Consider the following 27,003-nt stretch of genomic DNA (forward strand, 5'->3'; position numbering starts at 1 on the left):
ATATGTACAAAAAACCTATTTGGGGCGGGGCCACGCCCACCTTCCCAAAATAATTACATCCAAATATGTCCCTTCATAGTGCGATCCTTCATACCAAATTTTATTTCCATAGCTTTATTTATGGCTTAGTTATGGTACTTTATGTGTTTTCGGTTTTCGCCATTTTGTGGGCGTGGCAGTGGTCCGCTTTTGCTCATTTTCGAAAGCAACCTTCTTATGATGGAAAGAAATAAGTGTGCCAAGTTTCATCAAGATATCTTAATTTTTACTCAAGTTACAGCTTGCACAGACGGACGGACGGACGGACAGACATTCGGATTTGAACTCCACTCTTCACCCTGATCACTTTGGTATATATAACCTATATCTAACTCGTTTAGTTTTGGGTGTTACAAACAACCGTTATGTGAACAATACTATAATACTCTCTAGCAACTTTGTTGCAAGAGTATAAAAATATTGAAATATTAAAAAACCGTTAAAACAAAACAGTTTGTTATAATACATTATAAAAGCCATGAATCTCCATCATTCATTTTCGTATTTATCTACCGTAATTTATCATTTTCATTTAGATTGTTTCAATATTTGCTATAATGTTTAAGAAAATGCAATTCACAAGCCTTTCTATTACTTCATATTCCAAGTTAAGAGATGCTTATGAATACACAACGTTCTTTCTCGCTTGCATTATTTCTCAAGTCACATTTTCTGAAGCCTACCTTTAGGCTTAGCTGAATTTCTCGGCATTGAAAACAATAGAATAGGTGACTAATGTTTGTGTGAGTAATGCTTTTGTGATATGATGAGGCAAGTGCATATATTTGTAGCACTTATAATGTATATATGTATTATATATACATACACATTTATATTTATGATATGAATACGTATATTTCTTGGTAATGAAAGAAACCGGTAACGGAAATAACAATAATAATGAGTAAAATTCGAGTTAATATTCGTAGAAGTGATTTAAGATAGCGGTTGATTCATAGTGAGTGATTGAAAATGAATTAAAAATCATAAAAAAGTAATATAAAAATAGCGAAATAAGTGATGAATTTATAATATGCAGATATCTCCATATATATGTACATATACACTCCATAAACATACATATTTATGGTGATAAGCGAGCATAAAATGTTCGAACGTATTTCGAAAGTGATTATAAATGAATAAATAAAATGAAAAACGCCTCAACACATCGCTATTTAAACAAACAAACAAAAAAGCAAGAACAACAACAAAAGGCACAGCACAGCAAGGCAAACATTCCAATATGCCACACAAATCAAAGCTAAAACACGCGCCGTTTGGCACGCAAAATAGAAACTCAAATTGATCGAGAGAGCGCGCGCATCACGCACCACGCCACTCACGCACACCGCAACAGCAAGCACAACAACAACAGCACACACGCGCACACACCTATAATTAAAGGCAGCGTCAGCGTCGATCGTCACAAATCAAAACGTCATTAACGAGTCGACTCGACTCGACTCACGATGACGACAACATAAAATCTGACGACGACTCATCATCGTCAGGCGCTCTCATTTTAAGCAGTTAAGCGAGAGTGATACGCCAACGACAACAATAACAACAGCAACACAAATACTTATTCAATATATTCATTGCAGTGCAGTCAAGCATTTCACTTGCATATAAATTCAACAACAATTCAACATTGTATTGAATAACAATAACAATAACATTGCACATACACAGGCGCACACTCACGCTCTCGTCCAGTGCACGCAGACAGACAGTGTAATAAACAACAAACAATTGGGCAGTGAAAAAATGTGTGATTATCATGAGGTAGGCGCATTCCTATCTGTTGAATGGCGTTTTCAATTTGTACGGACGCCTCTTCCACATGATCTCGTCACTATGGCACTCTCCATTCACATCGCTCCGAGAGAGAAAGCGATAGTGAGAGAGTGTGTATGTGTTTGTGAGAGTCTGAAAAATTGAGAATTTCCATAGTGTTGTTTGCTTGATCACAACAGCTATTTCATATATGTAACAGACTGCTATAACAGACTGATAACAGTGTTACACTGAGAAAAATAGTAAATGATCAAAGTGAAATATTTTAAGTTCTGAAATGTGGTTCGTTCAAATTTTAATAATATTATTTTTCGCGATTTTTATTACAATTTTAATTACTATTTAAATGCTGATGAAATTATTTGAAATTTATATTCTCTAATTCTACCCAACCCTCTCTTTTTCTCTCTCAAATGTCAGTATCAGAAGAAGATTATAATAAATTAATTTCATATAGACTTATTTTGGTCTATAAGTAAGAACTTTATTAGTTGTTAACAACAATCCTCAATCTCTTTAATTTAAAAACACAGTTGCTTCTCTAGCAAAATACAGTTATTTTGAACTAGAGGCGGAAAACTTTTCTTTTTAGATTTCGATTCTACATTGCCATTTCAATAGTATTCTCTAAAATATTTTGAGAAAAGTTATTTTACTACATGGTCGGCATACTCACTGGTCACTGTCTTGTGGCGGCGCACGCCTACAAGATGGGGCTGATAGATCGCGAAGATTGCAGGAAATGTCAAGAGCAAGGCAACAGAGGAACAATGGAGCACCTCTTCTGTGAATGTCCTGCATTATCAAGACAACGGCTTCAGCATTTGGGGGGTACACATTACGTTAATCTGAAAGAGATTTCGTTGGTGAAGCCACAAAGCCGGAATTCGAAATTCGCAACAAGCGAAGGCATCCTAAAGGATGATTACTCCTCATTAACTGAGTGACGGCACTCCATCTGGTATCGCAAAGCACCAAAACTGGTCTATGTGTGGCTTTTTTTTCAGCCTACCAGAGTAACCTAACCTAACCTATTTTACTACAACAACAACAACAATAATATGACCACCTAAGAGTCTTAAATTCAGAATTTATATTTTTTCAACACGTTTAATTTTATATAGATTAACAGAATGTTTGCAAACCATCACCTTATGAATTTTTTATCGACAGACTATACCGCCTGACATCTATCTGCAATAGGCCATGAAGCCTGTATAATTATCTTACCCATTGAGTACTATACAAATTATTCATTTTGAACCGAACTAATGGAACAATAACGTAGTAGGTCCCCTGAGGTAACTCGTTTTGTATAAAATAACCCAATAAGAAACGAAAGATCATCAGTAGCAATCTTATGATTTGAATTTCTACTTTATAGCCAATTACTGAATCCTTTTTATCGAAGAGGCAATCAGATTAGAGCTGTCTAAGTTATCGTTCAGAAAGATTTTGGAACTATAGTCCTATAAGAAAACAAGTAAGTAAAATATCTTGTGAACCGATTTGGCTAATTTTCACAACATATAATTTGGATGCATGGGAAATATTACAAATAACCCATTAGTTGGCGGAACCACTCCCATTTAAAAATTGTGCACTTCTGTGCCTTCTTTAGTTATAGCTCTTTATGTGTTTTCGGTTATCGCCATTTTGTGGGTGTGGCAGTGGTCCGATTCCGCCCATCTTCGAACTTAGCCTTCTATTTTTACTCAAGTTACAGCTTACGCGGACGGACAGACGGACGGACGGACTTTGTTGCGAGAGTATAATAAAATAGGCAGAGAAGCTCGACCAAATATCTGAAAAAAAATAATCAGTAAAAATTTTGGTCCAAGGCTAATTGAATATGGAGTAAGGAGCAAAATTCTGAAACTAATTATATTTTCTTTTTACTTTGGTATCCGTTAACTCCGATATCACTTAGTGTGTCCAAATTGAACGTGAAAGGCATTTTACAATGCTGGAGTTTCTGTTCCATTTTAGTGCAGAAAATCAATGGGATCAAAAATGGATGAATTCATTATCTCTGGAAATATATTCAATCTTATTGATTGAGTATTGAGAATGAGTTTCGAAAAAAAGTCGTTGAATTAGCCTTCATTTGCGAAATTATGGAATAGAAAACTGTTGATAAGAATTTAGTTCTATTTAGATATGTATGTATCTTTAACAAATTCTTATGGTCAACGCTTCGCTTTCATCAATTGTTCTTCTATAAATGTTTTATAAACATCTATGTGAAAGTTAGTCATCCAGACCAAACCAGGCTGTATGACTCACTATAAATTATGCAATAAAATAAAAACACTTCAGTTGCATATTTCTAGGTATTGTACAAAATTCTCCAAAATTTAGAAACTTTATCAGCGTTTAAATTTATTTGGAGAAGATAACCAGCGGCATAAATAACTTGTGTCACACGGCTTAAATATTGACGCTCTTCTGTATTTACAGTGTAAACAAATGAACTTGCTGAGTGCAGCTCAATGAGAGCCACGAATATTACACAAATAAAAGCAACAATAGCAAATACAATAACAAAACTGTAAGCATTCAATAAAAAATAACAAAAAATAATAAAAAAAACAACAAAACCAAAAGAGAAAAAAACCAAAAGAGACAAAAAATTAAAAGCTAGTCAAAACAACCGGTAAGTAAGTGCTAAGTGTGGTGAATATCAGCAGCGAAGTGGTTAAAGCAAAGTCGGTTAATTACAGATACCACCACGACACGGCAAAGGTGGAGTGAGCAGCGCGCAGAGAGATAAGCAAAGAATAATAACAAAGCGCGTCATTATACAAACCCTACAAATTGTGGAGAGCTGAGTTGCTGTTGCTCAGCAAAAATGTATGGCAATCGTGGCGCCGGTGGCGGCATACCGACCAATACCAACGCCAACGTCAACAGCGCTGCCAACGCGGGCAATGCCGGTAATCCTCCACTGCGTCGTGGTGGAGTTGAGCCCACCACAAATGCCGGTTATAATGGAGCGCAGACGATCAATGCGGTTACAACAACAATGAACACAATACCAAAACCAATGAGAGTAGCCCCAACACCAAAGGCAACAACAACGCGCACAATGAGAGAAGAAGTATCGTCGTCGTCGTCGCTGGAGCGCACTAACAAAGTAACAACGCGCGGTACTGTGGGCCAGAAGGCAACGACGACGACGACGACGACGACGAGCGAAGCAACAAAGACAGTAAATTCATATGTTGGCAGAAAGAAAAATTCAGTTGAAGATGGACCGCGTGCGCAGACGGATGTAACGGATTGTGAATTATTTAAAAGGCAACATTTAAAGCAACAGCAACAAGAGCAAAAACAAGCAGTACGTCAATTGCAAGTGACAGCAGCAAGTAAACAGCAAGAACAACTGCAACAACAACAACAAAACGCTAACGCAACGAGTGCTAAACAAATTGGTGGTGCGTCCACGAAAATAGTGCAGCCAATCGGTAATACTAGTAATAATCCACATAATTACGGTCAAACGTCAACGGCAACGATTCATTTAAATCAGCAAAATAACAATAACAATAGCAACAACAACACGAATACGAACGTGAACGCGAACGCGAGTGCAAACGCCAATTTCACGCCTCGAACGCCAAATACTTACTTGTCGAACGTGAATTTAAACACAAACGCGTGTGCGAAAGCCAACAACACCTACGCGATACGCGATCAATACAACAGCAACAACAACAATAGCAATAGCAATAAGCCCATAAATTATACGCCGCCGGACAGCAACAGCGCAGGATACTACAACCAACCGGCAGTGTCTGGCTATCCAGCGTACAACAACAACAACTACGATTACTATCAACAGGTGTGTGTCTGTTGGTGTTGTAAATCCAAAAAACAACAACAACAAATAGCAAATTTTGTGTGAAAAAGCAATGAAAGAATGCCAAAAGTATGCTTAAAGCGCTTCTTTAACCGCTTTGCCTAACGCTGCGCTGCGGAGGCTAATAATCAAATTTTTTTTGTTGTTGTCGTATAAAAGCTTTTGAGTTCTACAATGCTGCTTGTTGAGGCAAATTAACATTTCGCAACTAATGAAAATGTTAATGAACTTCACACGGCAGGCAGGCAGTCGATTACTTTGCACATAATTACAAATGAAAATGTGTGTGTGTGTACAATAACAAATCAGGCACTTCAGCAGCCAACTTCAACACATAGCCACACAAGCAGTGGCAAAGACACTTGTGAACGCAAAGCCAGCACAAAAAGTGTATCCGCTCCTCTTGCCGGCAATGCTTGTGACGCTCTTTTTCAGCCGAAACCCCTTCAATCCCGCTATTGTGCCTCCACACCACAAACACATTTCATTTAATACCTACCTTAAGAATGGAGCACATCTTGCGGTTCTTCTTGTTTGTTGGCACTTTTATGACTGCCAGCCGAAGCCGGTCGCGCGTTCGTTGCGTCACAGCGTTGCATGACAGCAGTGCCGCAGTGTGGCAAACACAAACACACACCAATTTTTAGTGTTTGTGGCAGTGTGGCTGTTCGCCTTACTTATGGCCAACGAGCGCCTTTCATGGCGGCAGCTGATGTGGCACGCGCAATGTTCCAACGTAGAAAGCGGCGCGTCGAGGGCCAGCAAAGCCGGTGTGCATGTCAACATTTTCTAGTGCTGGTTTTCCCGTTGCACCGTTGCACGGCGACGAGTGTGTGAAGTGTCAAGCCAGCCTGCCATAAATATGAATATAAATACAGCTCTATATACTTAAATGTAATAGAATAATTGAACTTGTAGTAGCTCGTTACGTGCAATGCCTTGTTAATAGTAGCTGCAAGGCAAAAGTAATTCATAAATATAATACAAACAGACATATGTATGTATATATGCATATTTCAGCAGTCTCTCTGTGTGAAAATCTGGAGCGTGGCTGTCGATTGGCAGCCAACATGACATGCTGCCAGATGCAACATTGTGATTATGCATAAAAAGTATTTCTCAATTTTGTATTTTTTTTTACCCAAGTCTGCGCTAACTCATTCGGCTGCTGCCACTTGGGCGGTGCCGGTATGCTTCCTAACACACACACACACACATAACACTCTCTATCAGGCTTACAAGCTTACATTAAATATATATGCATGTACTCACCTACATACCTGGCAGCATTACATATTTTCGTAGGTTGCAAATCCGCTGTTGACGTGGTTAATGCCACTAGCCGGTTTTACCATTTATTGTCGCAGCTTTACACGCATTTCATTTACATATCCATAAACACATGCGTCAACTCACAAACAAATTTGAAATAGAAAATAAAATAAAAACAAACATTTCACCGGCTTTACGGCCAGTAGAGTGAGCAATTCTCTCTGTAATGCGCTTAGTTTTTGAATAATTTCTCTACAAGCATTTCCACTAAGCCTGCATTTGATGCGTGTTTGTAAACCTATTAGCTGCACACCGCAGAAATACACGACTATTAATCAGTCAGCAGCGAAGTACTGTGAGTCACACGGTTCTTAGTAGAATTTTCTTTTTAAATCCATCAAACACAAAAGTTGACTACATGCAACAAGTACTTTAAATAGACGAAACTCTTGTTCACGCATGTATGTAGCTTAACCCTTGCAATACCAGTTTTGTTGAAATTTTAGTTTTTATACTATACTAGCAGACCGCTCCGGCTTTACACGGGTTTATACAAACATTTTTAAAGTTATATAAGTAATAGGTTTTGAAATTTTGTTCAGCAAGCAGCTGCGAGCGCTCGTTACTCGACTTTCTGGCACGCGATTGCGATGCGAAGAGAATGACTTGCAAGACGATTTTCAGTTTCAGATTTAGATTCTCCAACACGGAGTCTTTTTGAGACCCTCACCTGGGAACTATTTCCAGAAAGTTGAGATTCTAGCATAAAATATAGCCTATGTTACTCGGGGTGAATGTAGCTTTCCAATGATGAAAGAATTTTTTAAATCGGCACAGTAGTTTTTGAGTTTATTCATTACAAACATACATACAAATCTTTCCTCTTTATAATAGTAGTATAGATTGTAATCGACTGTACGCGAGATAGTTCAATATTTTGATATTTTTTAGAACCTTTTAAGTTGTCTTCAATAATATTTGAATATAATATATAAAACTCACCCTGTCTCAGAATCATAAACATCAGAAAACAATGATTTCTGGGTCTATATGTCTACAAGCGAAGCTTAATGGGCTTCCGCAGAGCTTTTAGTATGAAGTTAAGAAATAGCTTGCCATAATGATTTATTGTCTATGAGAAAGCGCTCAAGACTCATTATTTTATATTACCTAAAATTAAGTCATTCTGTATACTTGGAATAATACTTTTAACTAGCAGTCTGTCTAACATAAAGATATATGCATAGCACTAACTTTATTCTACACTCTTTTATTAGTTTAGATGATCCATTTTGCGGAAAATATAATAAAAATAGTCCAAGTGTGTACACAAATATATTTCCCCACTTAGAAGTACAAACACTCAGAAAGTACGATAATTTTATTCTATGTGAAATTCTAGAACAAGAAAGCTCCGAAGCTTTATTAAGTAGAGAAAGTAGAAGTAAATAAGAACAAACACAGATGGAATATAAAAAAAGTACCCAAACCTTAAGAGCCTACTTTATGCAACCATCTCAGAATAATAAATTTGAAAAAGTCACGTATAGGAACCGTACCACGACTCATAATCGGTGACGCATAATATCAAATATTTTGTGCTTGAAGAATTATTTATTGTGACTAATCTAGAAATTTTCTGGAAAACTGTTGACATTTTAAGCATTATTTCACTTTTTACTTGGTTAAATAAATGATATTCGGAAGCTTGGCTTATAAATGACACATATAACTGCTTCAGACTATGAATATAGTATTTTAAAGAATCATTAGAAAAAAGTATTTCTTACATTGATAGTCTTCAAATATAATTTTTTTATACTGGCAATAGGAATTGTTAATACAGTGATCCCCACTTAAGTGCCCCCCGTTTAAGTGCCTTTCCCGCTTAAGTGACCATATTTTGCGGCATCTTTGTTTTTTCTCTAAATGTACATATAAAATTCCCCGCTTAAGAGCATTTCCCGCATAAATGCCTGTCTATTTGAGACCAACACCAACAATGTCAGCCTTGAAATCCAACGCAGAATCACTCTTGCCAACAGGTGCTACTTTGGACTGAGTAGGCAATTGAAAAGTAAAGTCCTCTCTCGACGAACCAAAATCAAACTCTATAAGTCGCTCATTATTCCCGTCCTGATGTATGGCGCTGAAGCGTGGACGATGACAACATCCGATGAGACGACTCTTGGGGTTTTCGAGAGAAAGGTTTTGCGCAAGATTTTTGGTCCTCTAAACATTGGCAACGGCGAATACCGCAGGCGATGGAACGATGAGCTGTACGATTTATACGACGACATTGACATAGTTCAGCGAATAAAAAGACAGCGGCTACGCTGGCTAGGTCATGTTGTACGGATGGAAGAAAACACTCCAGCTCTGAAAGTATTCGATGCAGTACCCGCTGGAGGAAGCCGCGGAAGAGGACGACCTCCACTCCGGTGGAAAGACCAAGTGCAAAGTGACCTGGCTTCACTTGGTGTTTCCAATTGGCGCCAAAAAGCAAAAAGGAGGAATGAGTGGCGCGCTCTGGTGGATTCGGCTATAATCGCTTAAAGCGGTTCCTACGCCAAATATATATATATATATATATATATATATATATATATATATATATATATATATATATTTGAGAAAAAGCTCGAAAGTCTTGCATGTTCAGAGGGGGCACTTAAGCGGGGATTACTCTCCTAGAAAATCGGTATTTTAGTTACTCCATATATATATATATATACAATGGAACGTCCATAACTCGAACTTTTGAATTGTAAATTGCGTTTAGAAATGAAATTTCATACAAATTTACATCCATAACTCAAACTTCCTTAACTCGAAGTACTCCATAACTTGATCTCTTGAATGGCCAATAGAAGTCAAATTTCTTACAAATTTCCTTCCATAAATCGAACATTTCGACCAGGACGTAATAAATAAATCTAAAGTCTCTCAAACTCAAAGTTTTTTTGTGGATTATGGTGATAAAGAATTTCCACTGTATTCAATTCGGTTAGAGGAATAAGGCAAAAAAAATATATGTAAAATCTAATAAAATAGCGTATATAGGAATATGCTCACCTAAAATAAATAATAAAAATAATATTAAAAAATAAATAGAATTTTATAAAAATATTTTAATACAAATAATCTCAACTCGTATTATGAACATTTTACTTCGTGAGACATTTCAAAATTGCCAGACGTTTCAGTAGCTCCAGGAAAGCGAATATTGTTTATTTATGCGCCGATTATAATATCCCACTGTGTTTTGAAATCTATTAATGTACCGTTAGGAATTTTCTTGAAGACTTTTCAACTCACAAAAAAAAAATTGTTAAAATTATGGTATTATGTTAGAGAACTATTCATTTGAATTACTCTTTATTTTACTTATAAATATTTCGTCTTTCACCACTTATGTATATTCCACATACAACCTTTATCTGTAGGATCCCTTTCTATGTAAAATGTTTTGCAAATCTTCTATGCTCATATTATTTAACATTAAAAATATATTTGAAAATACACACACATTCTTAGAACTTTTGTGGGTTTCGAAGTTCGAGAAATTAAAGTTTCATACTTTATAGCAAATTTTAGCTTTAATTTTATTTTTGTTTGATAAAACCCCAAATAACACATTCTGCGAATTTCTAACATTTCAAAATAATTATGTTTGCATATCTACAAGTATTTTCTTCATAAATGTTATATGCATATTACTATTAATCTCGAGCATTCTTGCAAACACTGTTCAGCACCGATTAGTTTAATCAGCTCATACTCATAATCACTTACTAATTATACATTAAAATATCAAAATACATAAAACTTCTTACAACTGAAAATACAATTTAATAATTTTATGAAATTCTTCACATTTTCTCAATAAAATGTATGCAGCCATCCGGCTACTACCAACACCAAGAACCGTACGACGAGAACTTCGACGAAGACATGGAGGCCGAACGTGATCTCGCCGAGGATGCGCAATGGAAGAAGATCCAACAGAACACCTTCACACGTTGGGCCAACGAACATCTGAAGACCATCGATCGCAACATTAACAATTTGGAAACCGATCTCTCCGATGGTTTACGCTTGATCGCGCTGATCGAGGTGCTGTCGCAGAAACGTATGCCCAAATACAATAAGCGACCAACATTCCGTAGTCAAAAATTGGAAAACGTATCGGTGGCGTTGCAATTCCTCGAACAGGAGCACATCAAGATCGTCAATATCGGTGAGTACACAACGTTGAATTGACATTGAAGATAGCTTATGCGTAAATATATTATAAATAGGAAATTACTAGGAATATTAGTTGAAACTCATTTGTTAGGGATTTGTATGAATTATGCGCTTGAGCGTATGCTCTGGCAGCTACGCATGCGCGTGAGTATTTGTGCGCAAAAATTTGTGCTGTTGAATTTTGTTTGCCTCAGGATGAGTTGAATTTCATTTTACCTGTCATGCGGGTTAGTCAAATTCATTGAAAACCCGTAAAAATTTGTGGAGCAGCGCGCTCACTACTGGTACGTACGAAGGTATTAGGGGCGGTGAAGAAAGCGACGCAGTGAACGTACGCGTTACGCTTAACAAATGCGCGCACAGACACATTTGCGTTTGTGCGGCAAAGCCCGTTAGACAAGACGCTGGCTGGGAATCGAGTTCTCAAACGAGTTTCGGGCCGTTCAAAGGCAAATAATAAAAAAAATGTAACAAGAACAACAACTTGCGACAACAAACAAATTGAAGCTAACATTTCGTGGATACCTAAAAGGCAGACTGTGTGCTCAACTATATGTTAGTGTGTGCTGGTGCATATATGTATATGTATATATGGGGCGGTTTCATGACACTCAACACATCTTGTCTTGCTCGTCTGCAGCACTTGAAACATTTTTTGAATCTAACGAAGCGTTAGAATTAAACGATATATCGCTCTTGCGTCACACACAGTTGAATTCTGGTGGCAAATGACTTCACGGTCAAGTCGATGATATCACAAAGCAGCTACAAGCCTTACACATACATACATACTTACAATTTTATGTACTTAACTGTATGTGTAAAGCAACAAGTATGAAAGTTATAGAAGTACATATGTACATTATAAGCGGCGCATGTTGATTTACTCTTAGCGGCAATGCATTTCACAATCAGCCTACACACACACACACACACTGACACAAAAAAATAGAATATAAAATGACAACTGAAATTTTTTAAAATTGAATTTAATGGCACTTTTCATTTATTGTTGCCCAATTAGTCGCACATTATTTTCCATATAAAAATGTTGTATGTAAAATGCATATAAAAATTCTTTAACGATCTGAGAACCTTATGGCAACGCCTTTCATTGAATACAAAAAAAAAAAAAAATATTTTCCATATTATTGTATTATTACATAATGGCGATAAGTTTCTTCGCCTTTTTACTTATGCAACTCCATGTGTGATTGCAACGCTGGCGTAGTTGAGACGAGCGCCTATAATTGTGGCTCCACTCCAAGTACAAGTAAATGATGAAAAGACTTACTCATTGAGCCCGTTTTACTTACAATTTCAATATTTGTTTTTATTGTTTTTTGTATACATACATACATATATATTGATGTTTATATGTAGTAATTATATGTATGTCAATGACTGCCCGTCGCGTTCGTTGAATGTCGCCGTTTTTCTGCTGTTTTTTGTCAATAGCAAACAAATGATGTCATTTCCAAATGGCGCAAATCCTCGGCGGTGGCTTAGCGGGTACTTGAAGTTGCACAAATATTTATGGGCTTACAAATACAATAACAAATACTCATATACTCATGTGTTGCATGGTTTATTGTCACTCTCACTACGGCTATGTAGGCGTTTTGCATTGCAATTAGTTATTTTAGCGCTAAAAACGAGTGGCTCGTGCATGAAATATGCATTTATAACTGAGCTTTTATGGAATATATATATTTATTTACCAAAATAATTAATTTCTGCTGTTTCAACTATTAATAAATATGGAAATCTTTTTCAAAATGCTTCTAATTATTAACTGTTCAGAGCTACGAACCTACACGTTAGTTAATGACCCAGGGGTCCAATATTTGTCGAAATATAATTTTTTTTCATTTTTCGAAGATCAAATTTTCATAGCATCTGTCATTTAAGCTTAACCGGATAGCTTTATACAGAGAAGGAAAATGTAGAATATTTCAATTTTTTTGGGGTTTCTAATAACTATATCCTGTAATTGATAATAATATTTTCAAAAGTCCGTTTTTTGAACTTCGAATTAAAATATTTCGATTTTGAAAGCAAAATCCGAAAATCGTATAATACACTTGTATTACTTATGACTAAATCTTCCCAAAAATATTAGTCTGGTCCAATATTGAAAATAAGTCGATTTTGTCGTGGTGTGTAATAGTTGTATATGTATATGTATATTTATAATAAAAAAATTGCTTCAAATATATTTACATTCAAATCTGTGTTGAGTCTGTACATATATACATATATGCTCTTTTGAACACAAAAACTTAATCTAGTTCACAAATCATTGTCATATCATTCAAAATGCAATTTGTATTATCAATATTTGCGCAGCGATTAGCCCACATTGAAATACAATAATCCAAATAGCAAACATTTTGCTCATATAATCTCTTCAATTACACATTTAAACTCTTATATGATCATATTTTCACTAATCAGTGCATTCCAACTTTTGCTTAATTAAAATACATTTTAATTCTTTGAAAAAGTCGTAAGCTAATTTTACCCTAACCTAACTATAAATATGACCCGTTTGCTAGACTTAGCTTTAAGCATCTGTTGATACTTCTGAGGAAATTTTGTCATGAAACCGATCATAGTGTTTTCGGGATAGATTTTCGAAATTATAAGTTGAGTCAATTTATTCAATTTCATTAGAAAACACTCAATCCCTTCCCTTCCCAAGTGCATATTGAAAATGAATTTCCAAAAGGTATTCTGTCTGCTAATAACGCACAGAATACGCCATCTTTTTGAACCCACAGCTGACCAACCTTTTTCAAGCATTTTTTGGCAGACATACAGTCCAATAACGACCTTGGTCTTTGGTATTCTTGGATTTCGAAATGATCCCTAAATATGCTAATTTTGCCAAATAATTTAATTTTGGCCTCCAAAAGGTACATACATACATATGTCTCAATAACATGTAAGATCACGCATCCAGTTTGATCGACTATTTAGTTCTTTATTACTACTCGAAAAATATTTTTTTCATTGAAAATTAAAGAAACAGGCGTTCTTTTCCACAGAAATTGCTAAAATACTGCAAGAAGTTCTTAAGTTTCTTAAAAATACTGAAATTGAGAGTTATACCAAAATTAATTATACCAAAAAAAAACCTAGTGATGCTAAAGGTGGTTAGAGAATATGATCTATAAAGCTTTAAAAACATTTCTTCAAATATTCCAACAATAACAAAATTACTAAGATATGCAGTTCCATGACAAACTGACAACTCAACTGACCGATCAGCTGATACTAAGGCAACTAATCAGGAGAAGCAAAACCCATATATACAAGAATAAAAAATTATCTTTAATTTATTTAAAGTTCTAAAGCAACTTAATAAATACTACATTATGTGCTTTAATAATTATTTACTAAACTGTATTATTTAAGCACACCTGTTGACTTTTATGTGAATACACATACCTTCTACAAAGAACTTGACAAAAATATATAAAACGCCATTTATCACGTTTTACAGGTATTTTGTTTTTTGTTGTTTTTTGTTTTTTGCTATAAATCATTTGGAATATATACAATATATTTCTGCTACTAGTTATCGCTCACGCTGTGTGCCTTATTCACTATGTTTCTTTCCTTATCCCACACCGCTTTACGGCGTGCATAAAATTAGTCATATATAATTATTGCAGCGAAGCGTGCAAATGAGCTACAAATTCACTTTTCATTTTATTTGAAACGCTATGCCATTTTTCTTTTTCTTTGTTTTTGTTTTTGTTTTTGCTTTGTCTATATATTATGTTTGTAAATATTTTTGCGTATGAAAGTTAAAAATAATACTCATTATAATGAATGCACGTATGTCTGTCCGTCCGTCTGTATGTAGATATGTAGCTATGAGTCAAACGCTTGGCACTCGTAACCCAGTGAGTGACGTATGATGTCATTTCCACCGTTGACCATCATTGCAGGTACATACTTCGATTTGCGGATTTGTCGCTTTGGAGAATGTTGTGTAATTTGAATACATTTTTAAAAAGGTTGTCATATGTAAAGCCACATTGTCATTATAATTACTTATGTATATGTATATGAATAATTTAACTTTTATATGCGGTCATATGAGTGCAGTGGATTTTTTTAATATAAAATTTATTTTTTTTTTTATTTTTAGTATTTTTAAAATTTTATATATTGGTCTACAACTTTGCTTCCGCCTTTTTTTTTGTAAATTTAAGGTTTTTTTTTTGTATAAAAACGGTTACAAATGTCGATGAGCCTCAGACGCACTTTTTTTGAAATTAAAAAAGAAAAGCAAAATTTCCCGCAAATGTCGAGAATTCGCATCAAAAAGTGACATTTTTTTGGTTGAGAATTAGTTTGGGTTGCAAACAGATCTCTACAAATATTTTGTTGGGTTAATGTTGACACAAATGTCTAAGATCGATATAAAACGATTTAATCGACCAGTGCTTGACCCTTGAGACATCTATTGGAAAACAGCGGAAGCAAAGTTGTAGACCTAATAATAAATAATCTGGAAAAAATAGTTTGGCTTGCAGAGCGAAGAAGAAGAATAAAAATCATTGAAAATTTAGTTTTAAACATTACTAAATAAATAGAAATATCCCAAAATAATTCATTAATTATCACATCTAAGCCATTCTACTATAATTTCATTTCATATTGACAATTTTTATAGCTTGATATATAACTGAATTGGATACATAGATACCTATATGTATATCAAATCTAGTAAATTAATTCGCATATCCACTTGGCCTAATATCAGTCAAGCGTAATTGATACAAGGTAGACTTGGCAGGTCACTTGCTTTATGTCTCAAATAACTCAGTTATAGATTTACATATGTATTTGTATAAAGTAGCAGTAGAGGCTATATATGTATTTTATAGTTTTTCATTTCCAATTCTAACTCAGTTTTGTTAATTCAAAGCTTAATTCCCCAAAATAAAATTTTGAATATACCAATAATCATATCTAAATCAACGAACCTTATACTTATTCTAATCCTCTAACTTTACTCTACTTCTAATTACAAAATTGTAATTTAAATACTTAGACTTATACATCGTCATATAAAATTGATAGGTCTAATAACAAACAAACCAAATTTTAAATCCCTTTAAATAATAGAGAAGCGCCTCTTGCCCCAAATCAGTTCAACACCGTAATCTATGGTAGTTTGTATAGATAAATCGTAAACTATAATCAACAATTCTGATCAGAATTACATTTAAGGAGTTCAGTGAACTTTTTGAGCTATCGGAGTTGCATTGATAAGATAAGATACTGTAAAGCTGTTTACATAACATATCTAGATACATATGCTACAAAATAATTTCGTTTATATATAAATATGTACGTCATAAAACCAAAACTATCGAACAGTTAAGACAATTAAGCTCATAATTGAGTCATTTAGTTTACTTTTATCAATTAGGTTTAGAAATTTTTTATTTTTAGATTTTGTTAGTACCATAAAATCAACTATAAGAATGAAGAAGAAGATAATATCTTCTATATTAAAAAAAAAATTTAGATTTTCTATAACAGTTTTCAAAGTTTTGTGTAAATATCTTACAAAGTTATTCTTATAAATACTAATTGTCAATTAATTGAGACCTTAATTATATTTTGCTGATGACAGATATTTTATTAAATGTTGTAAGCGTTTCAGACAGTATGTTAATTCGGTCAATTAGCCGTTTATGAAGCAATTAAGCAATCAATACTTAATTAATTATTTTATGCGTTTCAGACAGTATTTTAATTTGGTCAATTAGCCGTTTACGAAGCAAATAGGCAATCAGTAACAAACACAAATATTATATACAGTTAGAATTTTCAAAAAATCCATTTTTTTATTTCATTTTCTTAATGTATATATATTTAAGAATACACACAGAAAATTTCATATCGTTCCGGTGAATATTTTCAAAGTTACAAGCAAATTTGAAAAGGCGTTTCAGAGTGCTTGGAAGTACAAGGTCCAAACTTTAAACGCGTTTTTCTCAAAATGGTGACCAACATTACTTGAAAACGGCTAGACCGATTAGTCTCAAATTTTAACCTCGACCTTCTCAAATATATTTTTTAGTAATTAATCGAAGATTTTTTCTCTCCGATAAATATTTTTTTTTATAAACAATTTAAGGCCGAAATTTCGGTGAAGAATCGATTTTTTTTTTTTTTTGAGAAACCGCCATTTTGTCAAAAAATTTTATTTTGCTTATTCCTTCGTTAATTTGTTAATTACTAGATTTAACATTATTTTAACGAAATCTGTTTGGTTTTTTAATTTCAAATGATCCAAACAATTTAAATTTAATTTTAATTTCAAATGATTCAAACAATTTAAGGCCGAAATTTCGGTGAAGAATCGATTTTTTTTTTTTAGAAACCGCCATTTTGTCAAAAAATTTTATTTTGCTTATTCCTTCGTTAATTTGTTAATTACTAGATTTAACATTATTTTAACGAAATCTGTTTGGTTTTTTAATTTCAAATGATCCAAACAATTTAAATTTAATTTTAATTTCAAATGATTCAAACAATTTAAGGCCGAAATTTCGGTGAAGAATCGATTTTTTTTTTTTTTTTGAGAAACCGCCATTTTGTCAAAAACTTTTATTTTGCTTATTCCTTCGATTAATTACTAGATTTAACATTATTATCCAGTTCCGAGACATAGTGGTCACCCCCAAACGTCTTTTTTGAGAGGATCTCCTGGAGATCAGCTGTAGCTCTTTTTCAAATAAATATGTTTACTAGTACTAAGTCTTAAAATACAGTTAAAAGATACCATAATATGTGTATAAATTTTTGGTTCAATAAATTAAAAAGTTTTTTCAGAAAAAATTCTGGAAAATTCACTTTTTTTCGGCCGTCTAACTGTATATAACCCCTTAAATGAGTAATTAGTTAATTGCTCCCTTGTTGGGATAATTGAGTACAAACACTACTTAAATATAAATATTTCCATGTTTCCAAAAATATTTATATATTATGTAATAATATCAACCTTCATTTGTACATAACCTTTAATTATAAACCTTGGTCTGCATAAAAGTTTATCTCTGAGCAGAAATGTTCGCGTACATATATACTTATATATATACCTAAGTATGTATATGTGTATGTTTGAAAATTCCCTGCATGTTTGCCAACTGCGATCTAATCGCTGATATTTGCTCACTTTTGCTTTTTGGCGATTTTTGTTTTTCGAAGATTGTGTTTTCGCAATATAAATTTGCAATACCTGAACGCATATACATATATACAACTACTATAAAATATATAATATATTTTCTATATGTATAAGTACTCTTCCTGAGATAAGAACCTATCAGCTGTAGTGTTTGACAAAGCACCAAAATTAGCAATGAGCCCATTGAATACACAAATTTATGGGCATTCGATAAGGTACACACGGACTTTCAAGAAAGAAAGATACATATGTACATAAAATTATTATTATATGCAAATTGATATATTAATACAGTTAAAAGAAGCCAAACAACTTAAATTACTTTGCACTTTCGATAAGATATAAAAAATACTTAAAAAAAATGTGATAAAGACAGAGAGCGCTGTTATAATAAAAATATATATGACTTGCTGATATTTTTAGAATAACTTTTTAAGTATATTTAAGTGAAATTATTTAGTTTAGAGTTAAACAAGAGGCTTAACAACAAAAAACTATTTTTTAGAATAAACTATTTACTTGCTATTACTCCCGCTTTTAAGTAATCACCTTCAATTCGCCACTTCTTTGCTAACAATGTCTGACCTCTACTCTCTTTCTTTCAAATTTATTTATGAAAGCAAAGGATCCACTAGCCACTTGAAATAAGTAAAAGACAACTTGAAGGTAAAAGCTTTTAGTTGCTCAATTTAGGTTAAGTTAGGTTAGGTCAGTTTAGGTTATGATTTTAGTGCTGACAATGATTATATGATTTTCGTTACGCCAATCTCTAAGTTTTAGCGAGTTAAACGTTGCTAAATTCGCAAAATAATTTAAATAATTTGATACCAGTGAACCCGATATGAAATCTTGGAAGAGATCGTAGATTCAAACTCCAACTCCAATAAGCTTACTAAAGGCATTTCTTCCTACATTCCATTTTATACTCTGCTCCCACACTTGATCGTGCTGCAAAACATTCTCTGAATAGTTATTCACACACACACACTTATAAAAAAGTGTTTATCTTTCACCAGTCACCTTTCTACAGCAGTTGACCTCTTAAAAATGCCACTTTGTGAGAAATTCTTAATGTAATCTTGCGTTACAACAACAACAACGCTCGTGTTAAATGGAACTTCACGCCAACACCTCATCAACTCAACTCATCTCAACACGCACACACACACTTACACGTCAACACATATACATAGATAGATATACAATCAGCTTTGTATGACTGTTTATTGGAGAGTGTTTTATGCTTTTTGTAAATTGCTAATTTGCATAGTTAACAGAAAATTGAAAAGCCACGCAATTATGGAAAATGCGGAATGTAAGAGAAAGAAAAGGTGTCACGGCAAGTCAATAAAATGCGAATTGCCATGGTAGTTACTTGGCAGCATGAATATGTGCCACCATACGAGGAAAATTGATTGTATTTATACCAAAAAAAAGCAACAAAATATTTATTTTATATTCTAAATACTGGGCTTAGCGGCAGTTTGGATACTGAGATGCTTCAAGGGAATCTAGAAAAATAGAAATTTAGAAATAATGGAAATATTTTTCGTCGGTGAAAATCCCCACTCATATTTATGGTTATAAAATAAGAAAATATTCAAAGCAAAATACGGTGTCATTGTAGTAGTATACATAGTTTTTTCCCAATAAAAAGCTCACATTCAACGAACTCTCATTAAATTCCAAGTACATTAGCCCAAAGTACGACAATGAAGAAATAATAACATTAGGAAGAATGGTCGATATATGAGATATTTTTTCAAAATAGCTCCTAACGCACGGATAATAAATTTCTTCTTCTCAGGTATCACTACTACCAGTGAGCGTAGATCCGACTTTGATGTATTACGCTGGTCATAGAATATCATGAAAAACTGAAATATTTTTTGATATTAGGAAATCTGGATAAATATTGATGAATTTTGCTACATTAAGAAACTCAAATACTTTTTTTCTCAGTGTATGGAATTCATTTTTCTTTTATTCATGTTAAAGCTCATTCAATTTTATTAAATATAGCTTAATTAGTTTTAAAAATAATGGAATTTAAATGCCCCCCTGCTCGTTGATGCATGTGCGACATCTTATCAAAAAGTTGTTCATTACTGCTTGGAGAGTTGAGACAGGAATAGCCGCAATTGTTTCTCGAATGGATTGTCTTAGTTCATTCAAATTTGTTGGTTTTGCTCTGTAGACTTCCTGTTTGCAATAACCCCACAAGAAAAAGTCTGGTGCAGTAAGGTCAGGCGACCTGGGTGTCCAACGGAATGTGGAGTTTCTGGATATCAGCTTATTGGGTTGGACTATGTGAGGAGCTGCACCATCTTGCTGAAACCACACAGAGTTGAAAGAAATTCTCATTCGACGTAATTCTGGATAGAAAAACTCTCTCAACATGCTCAAGTAACCGTCTCCAGTAACCGTAACGGTGTGACCGTTTTCTTCGAAGAAGTAGGGCTCGACAATGCAGCGTGATGAAACTGCACACCACACTGTGACACGAAGTGGATGCAATTCCGTCTCATGGAGTATCTGTGGGTTGGAAGCACTCCATATTCGAAAATTTTGTTTGTTTATGTTGCCGTTTAAGTCGAAATGGGCCTCGTCAGACATGAAAAGACAGTTCAACATGTTTCCATCCTCTTCTGGCAAAGTTCCAAGCGAATCGGCAAGTCTGCAGCGTTCAGTTTGTTGGCCATTTGAATTTTATATGGGAATAAGTCCAAATCTTTGTGCATAACTGACTGTAATGACTGTCTGCTTACACCCATTTGAGCAGATAAGCTTCTTGTCGAAACACGTGGATTGTTTTGTATGGCAGCAGCTACAGCAGCGATTGTTTCCTCCGTTCGAACTGAAGGGTTTCGATGGTAAGGTCTTCTGTTGACTGTCCCATGCTCGGCAAAATTGTTTACAAGCCTCATTATGGTCCATCTGCTCGGAGCACTGCCGCCAAACGTGCGCCTATACTCTCTTTGTCCATTTTTGTTAAATGTAAAAGTCAATCTGCAAAATAAAAAAAAAATTAACCACATTCATTAAATAGAAAAAAAGTTATTTAATATTTTTTTGCTAGCGGATTTCATTAGGCACCCTGTATTTTAAAATCATGACATGAAATTTTGCGTTAGTATTCCGGTTTCAAGAAAGTTAGTTATTGAAGAACTTCTTTTTTCATAATTTGTCTTAAGTTAGTTATAAATTGAAGAAATTAATGACTAATTTAATAAGTGGTTTCTTGGAATTTCCACCTTCAGTAAGATCACACCTGATATCTATGCTTCCTTTTAGACCATTACATGATATTGCGAACCTATAATTTTCGATTTGAAGTTTGAATCCCCATTGAATTCGCTTACTTAACTAACCGTTATAAGTATATAATAAACTGTTATCCACCGTTATGATCCGCTTACAATGTCATAATTATTTTGTATCATCTCGACTTCCTACAGCGTATGCCATAATTAGAAATCAAATATTTAGAAAAAACAGAACAACAACAACTCCAATTTACATTGCTTAATTGCCAATAAAACATATTAATGCTTTAGAGTTTTTCTGCAACTCGGCTGCTTGACAATTAATATTAATTAAATTCAGAATTAAACTTTAATCGGCCAACGCCTTTTACGGTATTAATCCGTATTTTTCTACATCTTTAATTACCCACGTATGCGTACAGAGTTGCTGAGCTACTGACTTTTTCCATACACACTAACGCACGCACGCACATGCATTGCAGCTTCCTCCTTTCTCCACCAATGCCACCACCGCTCAAGTTGTCGGGAAATTGTCAACAATGTGTTAAAAGCCTGCGCATCATATCAGCAATTTACTTGCTCTGCGCATGCGCGCCAACATGTGCGAGCCGCACGTTCTTACAACATGTTTAGACAACTGTATGAAGCGGTGCTGCTGGAAATACCTACTGGAAACAATGTATGTACATAAGAAAGAGGCTATCGGTGATCACCTCTTGCGCGCCGCCACTTCACCTCAACTGCCAGCAGCAGCTCGCCTTTGCCACTCACTTAACACTCTGGCGCAATGGCTTTCATTTGGTCCACCCTAGTCACCGTGCGTTTGCCCTCCTCCTCTACTACTGCTGCATTGTTGTATTTGTTTAACCGCAAATTTCACATTGCGCATATTTATGCGCTGACACGCATGCGCAAACGCCATGTACTTGTACAGTAGCAAAAAAGAAAGCTTCCACACTCATCTCAAGCAGCAGTGGCACTTGCGAGTCCATTCGAGATTTTTTTGTTGGCTGTATTTCGTCTCATCAGTATTCGCAGTGGCACACTTGTATGCCCTGTCACCAGCGAGCGCTAAGTCGACGCTTTGCGCGTCTGCTAACTAACTGGTTGGTGTTGGCAATCGCTCACAATGCACGCGTGCGCCGACCTGTTCTGTTTATCTTAAGCGTGATCGATTGTTCTTTTTGCCGTTGACCAATAAAAGCATATAAAAGTTGGCGGCTCATCGTCATCATCGGCAGCGCATCTGCCTCGGAGCTGCAGCGCAACAAAGTCAATAGCTTTGCTCCCATTAAAGCCAAGCGTTCGTCGCCAACAACTAGCCAACAACCGCTTATCTAGCCGGTTAGCACGAGTAAGCCACCATCGGCTAGTGAAACAATGCTGCAAGTCAGTTTGTCAGTTTCACAGTCAACCACTAAGTCAGTCGCTCGTCATGGTGTGGCATGTGTCATGTGGCACATTGCATTGGCTCTTTAAGTGTGCTGCAAAAATTGTTGTTGCATTCTGAGTAACTGTGTTTGTGTGTTTTTAGCTGCGATTTTTTTCGCTTAACGTTTACTGTGGTGCTCTTACTTTCCTCGTTTTAACTAGCGGTTTTCTTACTGCGTTTAGTCGGTGCTTTGTTCATTTAACTTGTCATTGCTTTGAATGTTTTAATAAATGTTTCTCGTTTCTCATTTGCCGGAATTAAGTTGTACGTGTTTAATTTATACAAAAACAAAAATAAGATTGACCATTCACTTTGTTCAGAGTGTGGTATAAATAAGCCGGTTGTAAAATCATTTGTCGTTAATGGACTTAACGTTTATGCCTGAGTTTCAGGTCAAGTTATTGGTATTACTTTCTGGTATTCGTTTGACAAAAATCTAGATAAATGGTTGCTATCTACCTTAAAGTCACTTGTCAACAGTAAAAAGTTGCTAGTGGAGTTAGATAAGATATGCAAAGAATCGAAAGTTTCTACTCAGAGTTATCGCGTTCAAGTCTCATCGAATTATCGGATATAATTTCTACGCTGCCAACTAACATTTATACGAAATGAATTCTATAGTATAATGGAGCTTTTCTTTGGCTTATTCAACAGCTCTCGCTGTTACTTTGTTGTTTTGACTAACGAACTCTTCCAGCAGAAGAAATTACATTTTGAGTGTACCTATAATGTTCTAAGAAACTAAAGTTAAAAAAATAGTTTCCTTGACAGATATATTAGGTCTACAACTTTGCTTCCGCCGTTTTCCAATAGATGTCTCTAGAGTCGAGCACTGGTCGATTAAATCGATTAAATTGTTTTATATCGATCTTGGACATTTGTGTCAACATTAACCCAACAAAATATTTGTAGAGATCTGTTTGCATCCCAAACTTATTCTCAAAACTGAAAATGTCACTTTTTGAGCCGAATTCTCGACATTTGCGGGAAATTTTGCTTTTCTTTTATAATTCCAAGAAAAGTGCGGCTGAGGTTCATCGACATTTGTAACCATTTTTATAAAAAAAAACTTAAATTTACAAAAAAAAAACGGCGGAAGCAAAGTTCTAGACCAACTTGAAGAACGCAAAATCCAACAGACAGAGATCTGAAGTATTGCCAAGGTTCTCAACCGGCATCTGAACCAGAGAATCTAGAAAAAAACAATTACAACAACAAAAACATGCCTAAACAAATTTTCTATTATAGTATTTTGCGATTACAGCAATTTTTAAGATACGACGATCTTATAGACTTTCCACGATTGTAGCTGATAAGCAATTCTGAAAATGGAGGCAAATAAAGCGTGATGAACTTAAGGACATAATTCGGCAATTACTTCAGACTTATATCTCTCCGAAAATATAGAGTGGGTTCTAATAAAGTATCTGGAACCCAAAAACAGTCAAATAAAACAGAAGAACTTTTAGTGTTTACTTTTGCACTATTCTGAAAAATGGGGGATGTTTTATAATAAACTCAGAAGAAACCAAACTATTTATGATTTCCTGGAATTTTTGGTAGACTTTTTGGTTCTTCAGAAACAATGGAGCACCTTTGGTGTGTTTCTCCTGCATTGACAAGACAATGGCTACAGCATTTGGTGGGCTCACAGTATAAGAGTCTGGATGAGGGATCGATAGTGAAAACACATAAGCTTTTACTTGACGGCACTCAATCTGGTATTGCTAAGGACTAAAACTGGTCTATGTGTGGTTTGTTGGCCTACCAGACTAATCTAACCAAACCTAACCAAACTTTGGTACTTGGTTACCAGAGTTTCCTAACATATATAAAGGGTGATTTTTTAAGAGCTTGATAACTTTTTAAAAAAAAAAAACGCATAAAATTTGAAAAATCTCATCGGTTCTTTATTTGAAACGTTAGATTGGTTCATGACATTTACTTTTTGAAGATAATTTCATTTAAATGTTGACCGCGGCTGCGTCTTAGGTGGTCCATTCGGAAAGTCCAATTTTGGGCAACTTTTTCGAGCATTTCGGCCGGAATAGCCCGAATTTCTTCGGAAATGTTGTCTTCCAAAGCTGGAATAGTTGCTGGCTTATTTCTGTAGACTTTAGACTTGACGTAGCCCCACAAAAAATAGTCTAAAGGCGTTAAATCGCATGATCTTGGTGGCCAACTTACGGGTCCATTTCTTGAGATGAATTGTTCTCCGAAGTTTTCCCTCAAAATGGCCATAGAATCGCGAGCTGTGTGGCATGTAGCGCCATCTTGTTGAAACCACATGTCAACCAAGTTCAGTTCTTCCATTTTTGGCAACAAAAAGTTTGTTAGCATCGAACGATAGCGATCGCCATTCACCGTAACGTTGCGTCCAACAGCATCTTTGAAAAAATACGGTCCAATGATTCCACCAGCGTACAAACCACACCAAACAGTGCATTTTTCGGGATGCATGGGCAGTTCTTGAACGGCTTCTGGTTGCTCTTCACCCCAAATGCGGCAATTTTGCTTATTTACGTAGCCATTCAACCAGAAATGAGCCTCATCGCTGAACAAAATTTGTCGATAAAAAAGCGGATTTCACATTTCGAACCGAACACTGATTTTGGTAATAAAATTCAATGATTTGCAAGCGTTGCTCGTTAGTAAGTCTATTCATGATGAAATGTCAAAGCATACTGAGCATCTTTCTCTTTGACACCATGTCTGAAATCCCACGTGATCTGTCAAATACTAATGCATGAAAATCCTAACCTCAAAAAAATCACCCGTTAGTATATCATATGATCTTGTTCACGTCCACATTCATCACTCAATTATTTTAAAGTGAACAATTTAAGATAAGACATAATTGATGTACGAAAATAGCGAGAGAGCAAGTCAGAGCAAGACAATTAGGTTTAATGTTCATATTGAGAAAGATAATGTATGACATTAAGAAATTATACAGGATGATCCATTATATTTTTAGACAAACTTCATAACTCTTTAATAAAAAATCCAAGGAAAACTGTTTTGAATGTTATAAAAAAGTGATCATTGTCCTTAAACAGCAAAGAATACGTTATTCTGCTACTAGTCGTAAATCACATTGATTATAGTCTCCCCGAATGCCTTCATGACAGCCACTAAAAGACTTTTTCAGTGTCTTGATTTACGAAACTTTCCTTTTAAAAACAAAACAAAAACTAATAAAAGAAAATAAATGCAGGAAATAAAACTTTATGACACCCACACACACACTTGAACTACATAACTGTTCTAGATAATAATCAAAGAACTGTTTACGAGTACATATGTAGAAAGTCCAAAGTGGAATTAATGCGATTAGGGAACCAACCAGAAATAGTAAACGATTACTGCTTAAGCGTATTATGAATATTATTTGCTAATAAATTCAACAAATGAGGAATTAATAAAGTGACCAGCACATCGGGCATTCTGATGAATTTATGACGCAAGCGATGCCGTCACCATGCGACAACAAAAGCTTAAGACACATATTCATTTGAAAAAAAAAATTATTTTAATTTTTTTGTTTTTATTTTGAGCCATACACAGCAGCTCGCCCACAAAGAGTTGCTTAGAAACAAAGAAACAACAACAAAGCATCACAGTAATAATTCAAAAATGGTTGTTAGGCGCCTCTCGAAACTCATGACTCAATAGCTTAATCAGCCACCGATTCGCGACAATCATTGGAAGTTGTTGATGATGATTGCATTGTTATTAAAGCTGCTGTTGATCAGCATACAGCACTGTAACAGTATTTGTTTTTATAACAGCTGTGGCGGCGGTGGCGGTGTCTGTGGCTGGCTGTGGTGGCTGATGATGATAAAGTTGTTGATGTGATATGAGA

At 34.9% G+C, this 27,003-nt stretch overlaps 1 protein-coding gene across 5 annotated transcripts in view; it reads left to right on the forward strand.

The window, feature by feature from the left end:
- The window catches only part of LOC105214547 (filamin-A), a 97,715-nt gene that overhangs the window by 10,194 nt on the left and 60,518 nt on the right, over positions 1-27,003 (forward strand). The window contains exons 1-2 of one of the 5 annotated variants that reach the window (XM_054236083.1): positions 4,330-5,683; positions 10,874-11,213. In XM_054236083.1, coding sequence (XP_054092058.1) covers positions 4,691-5,683; positions 10,874-11,213 — 1,333 coding nt within the window. In that variant the 5' untranslated portion in view covers positions 4,330-4,690. Of the gene's footprint in view, positions 1-4,329; positions 5,684-10,873; positions 11,214-27,003 lie in introns of those variants that run through there. The other 4 variants (XM_054236084.1, XM_054236086.1, XM_054236087.1 and 1 more) reach the window with 4 other exon arrangements.

Source organism: Zeugodacus cucurbitae, chromosome 2 (assembly GCF_028554725.1).
Source record: "Zeugodacus cucurbitae isolate PBARC_wt_2022May chromosome 2, idZeuCucr1.2, whole genome shotgun sequence".
Taxonomy (NCBI): domain Eukaryota; kingdom Metazoa; phylum Arthropoda; class Insecta; order Diptera; family Tephritidae; genus Zeugodacus; species Zeugodacus cucurbitae.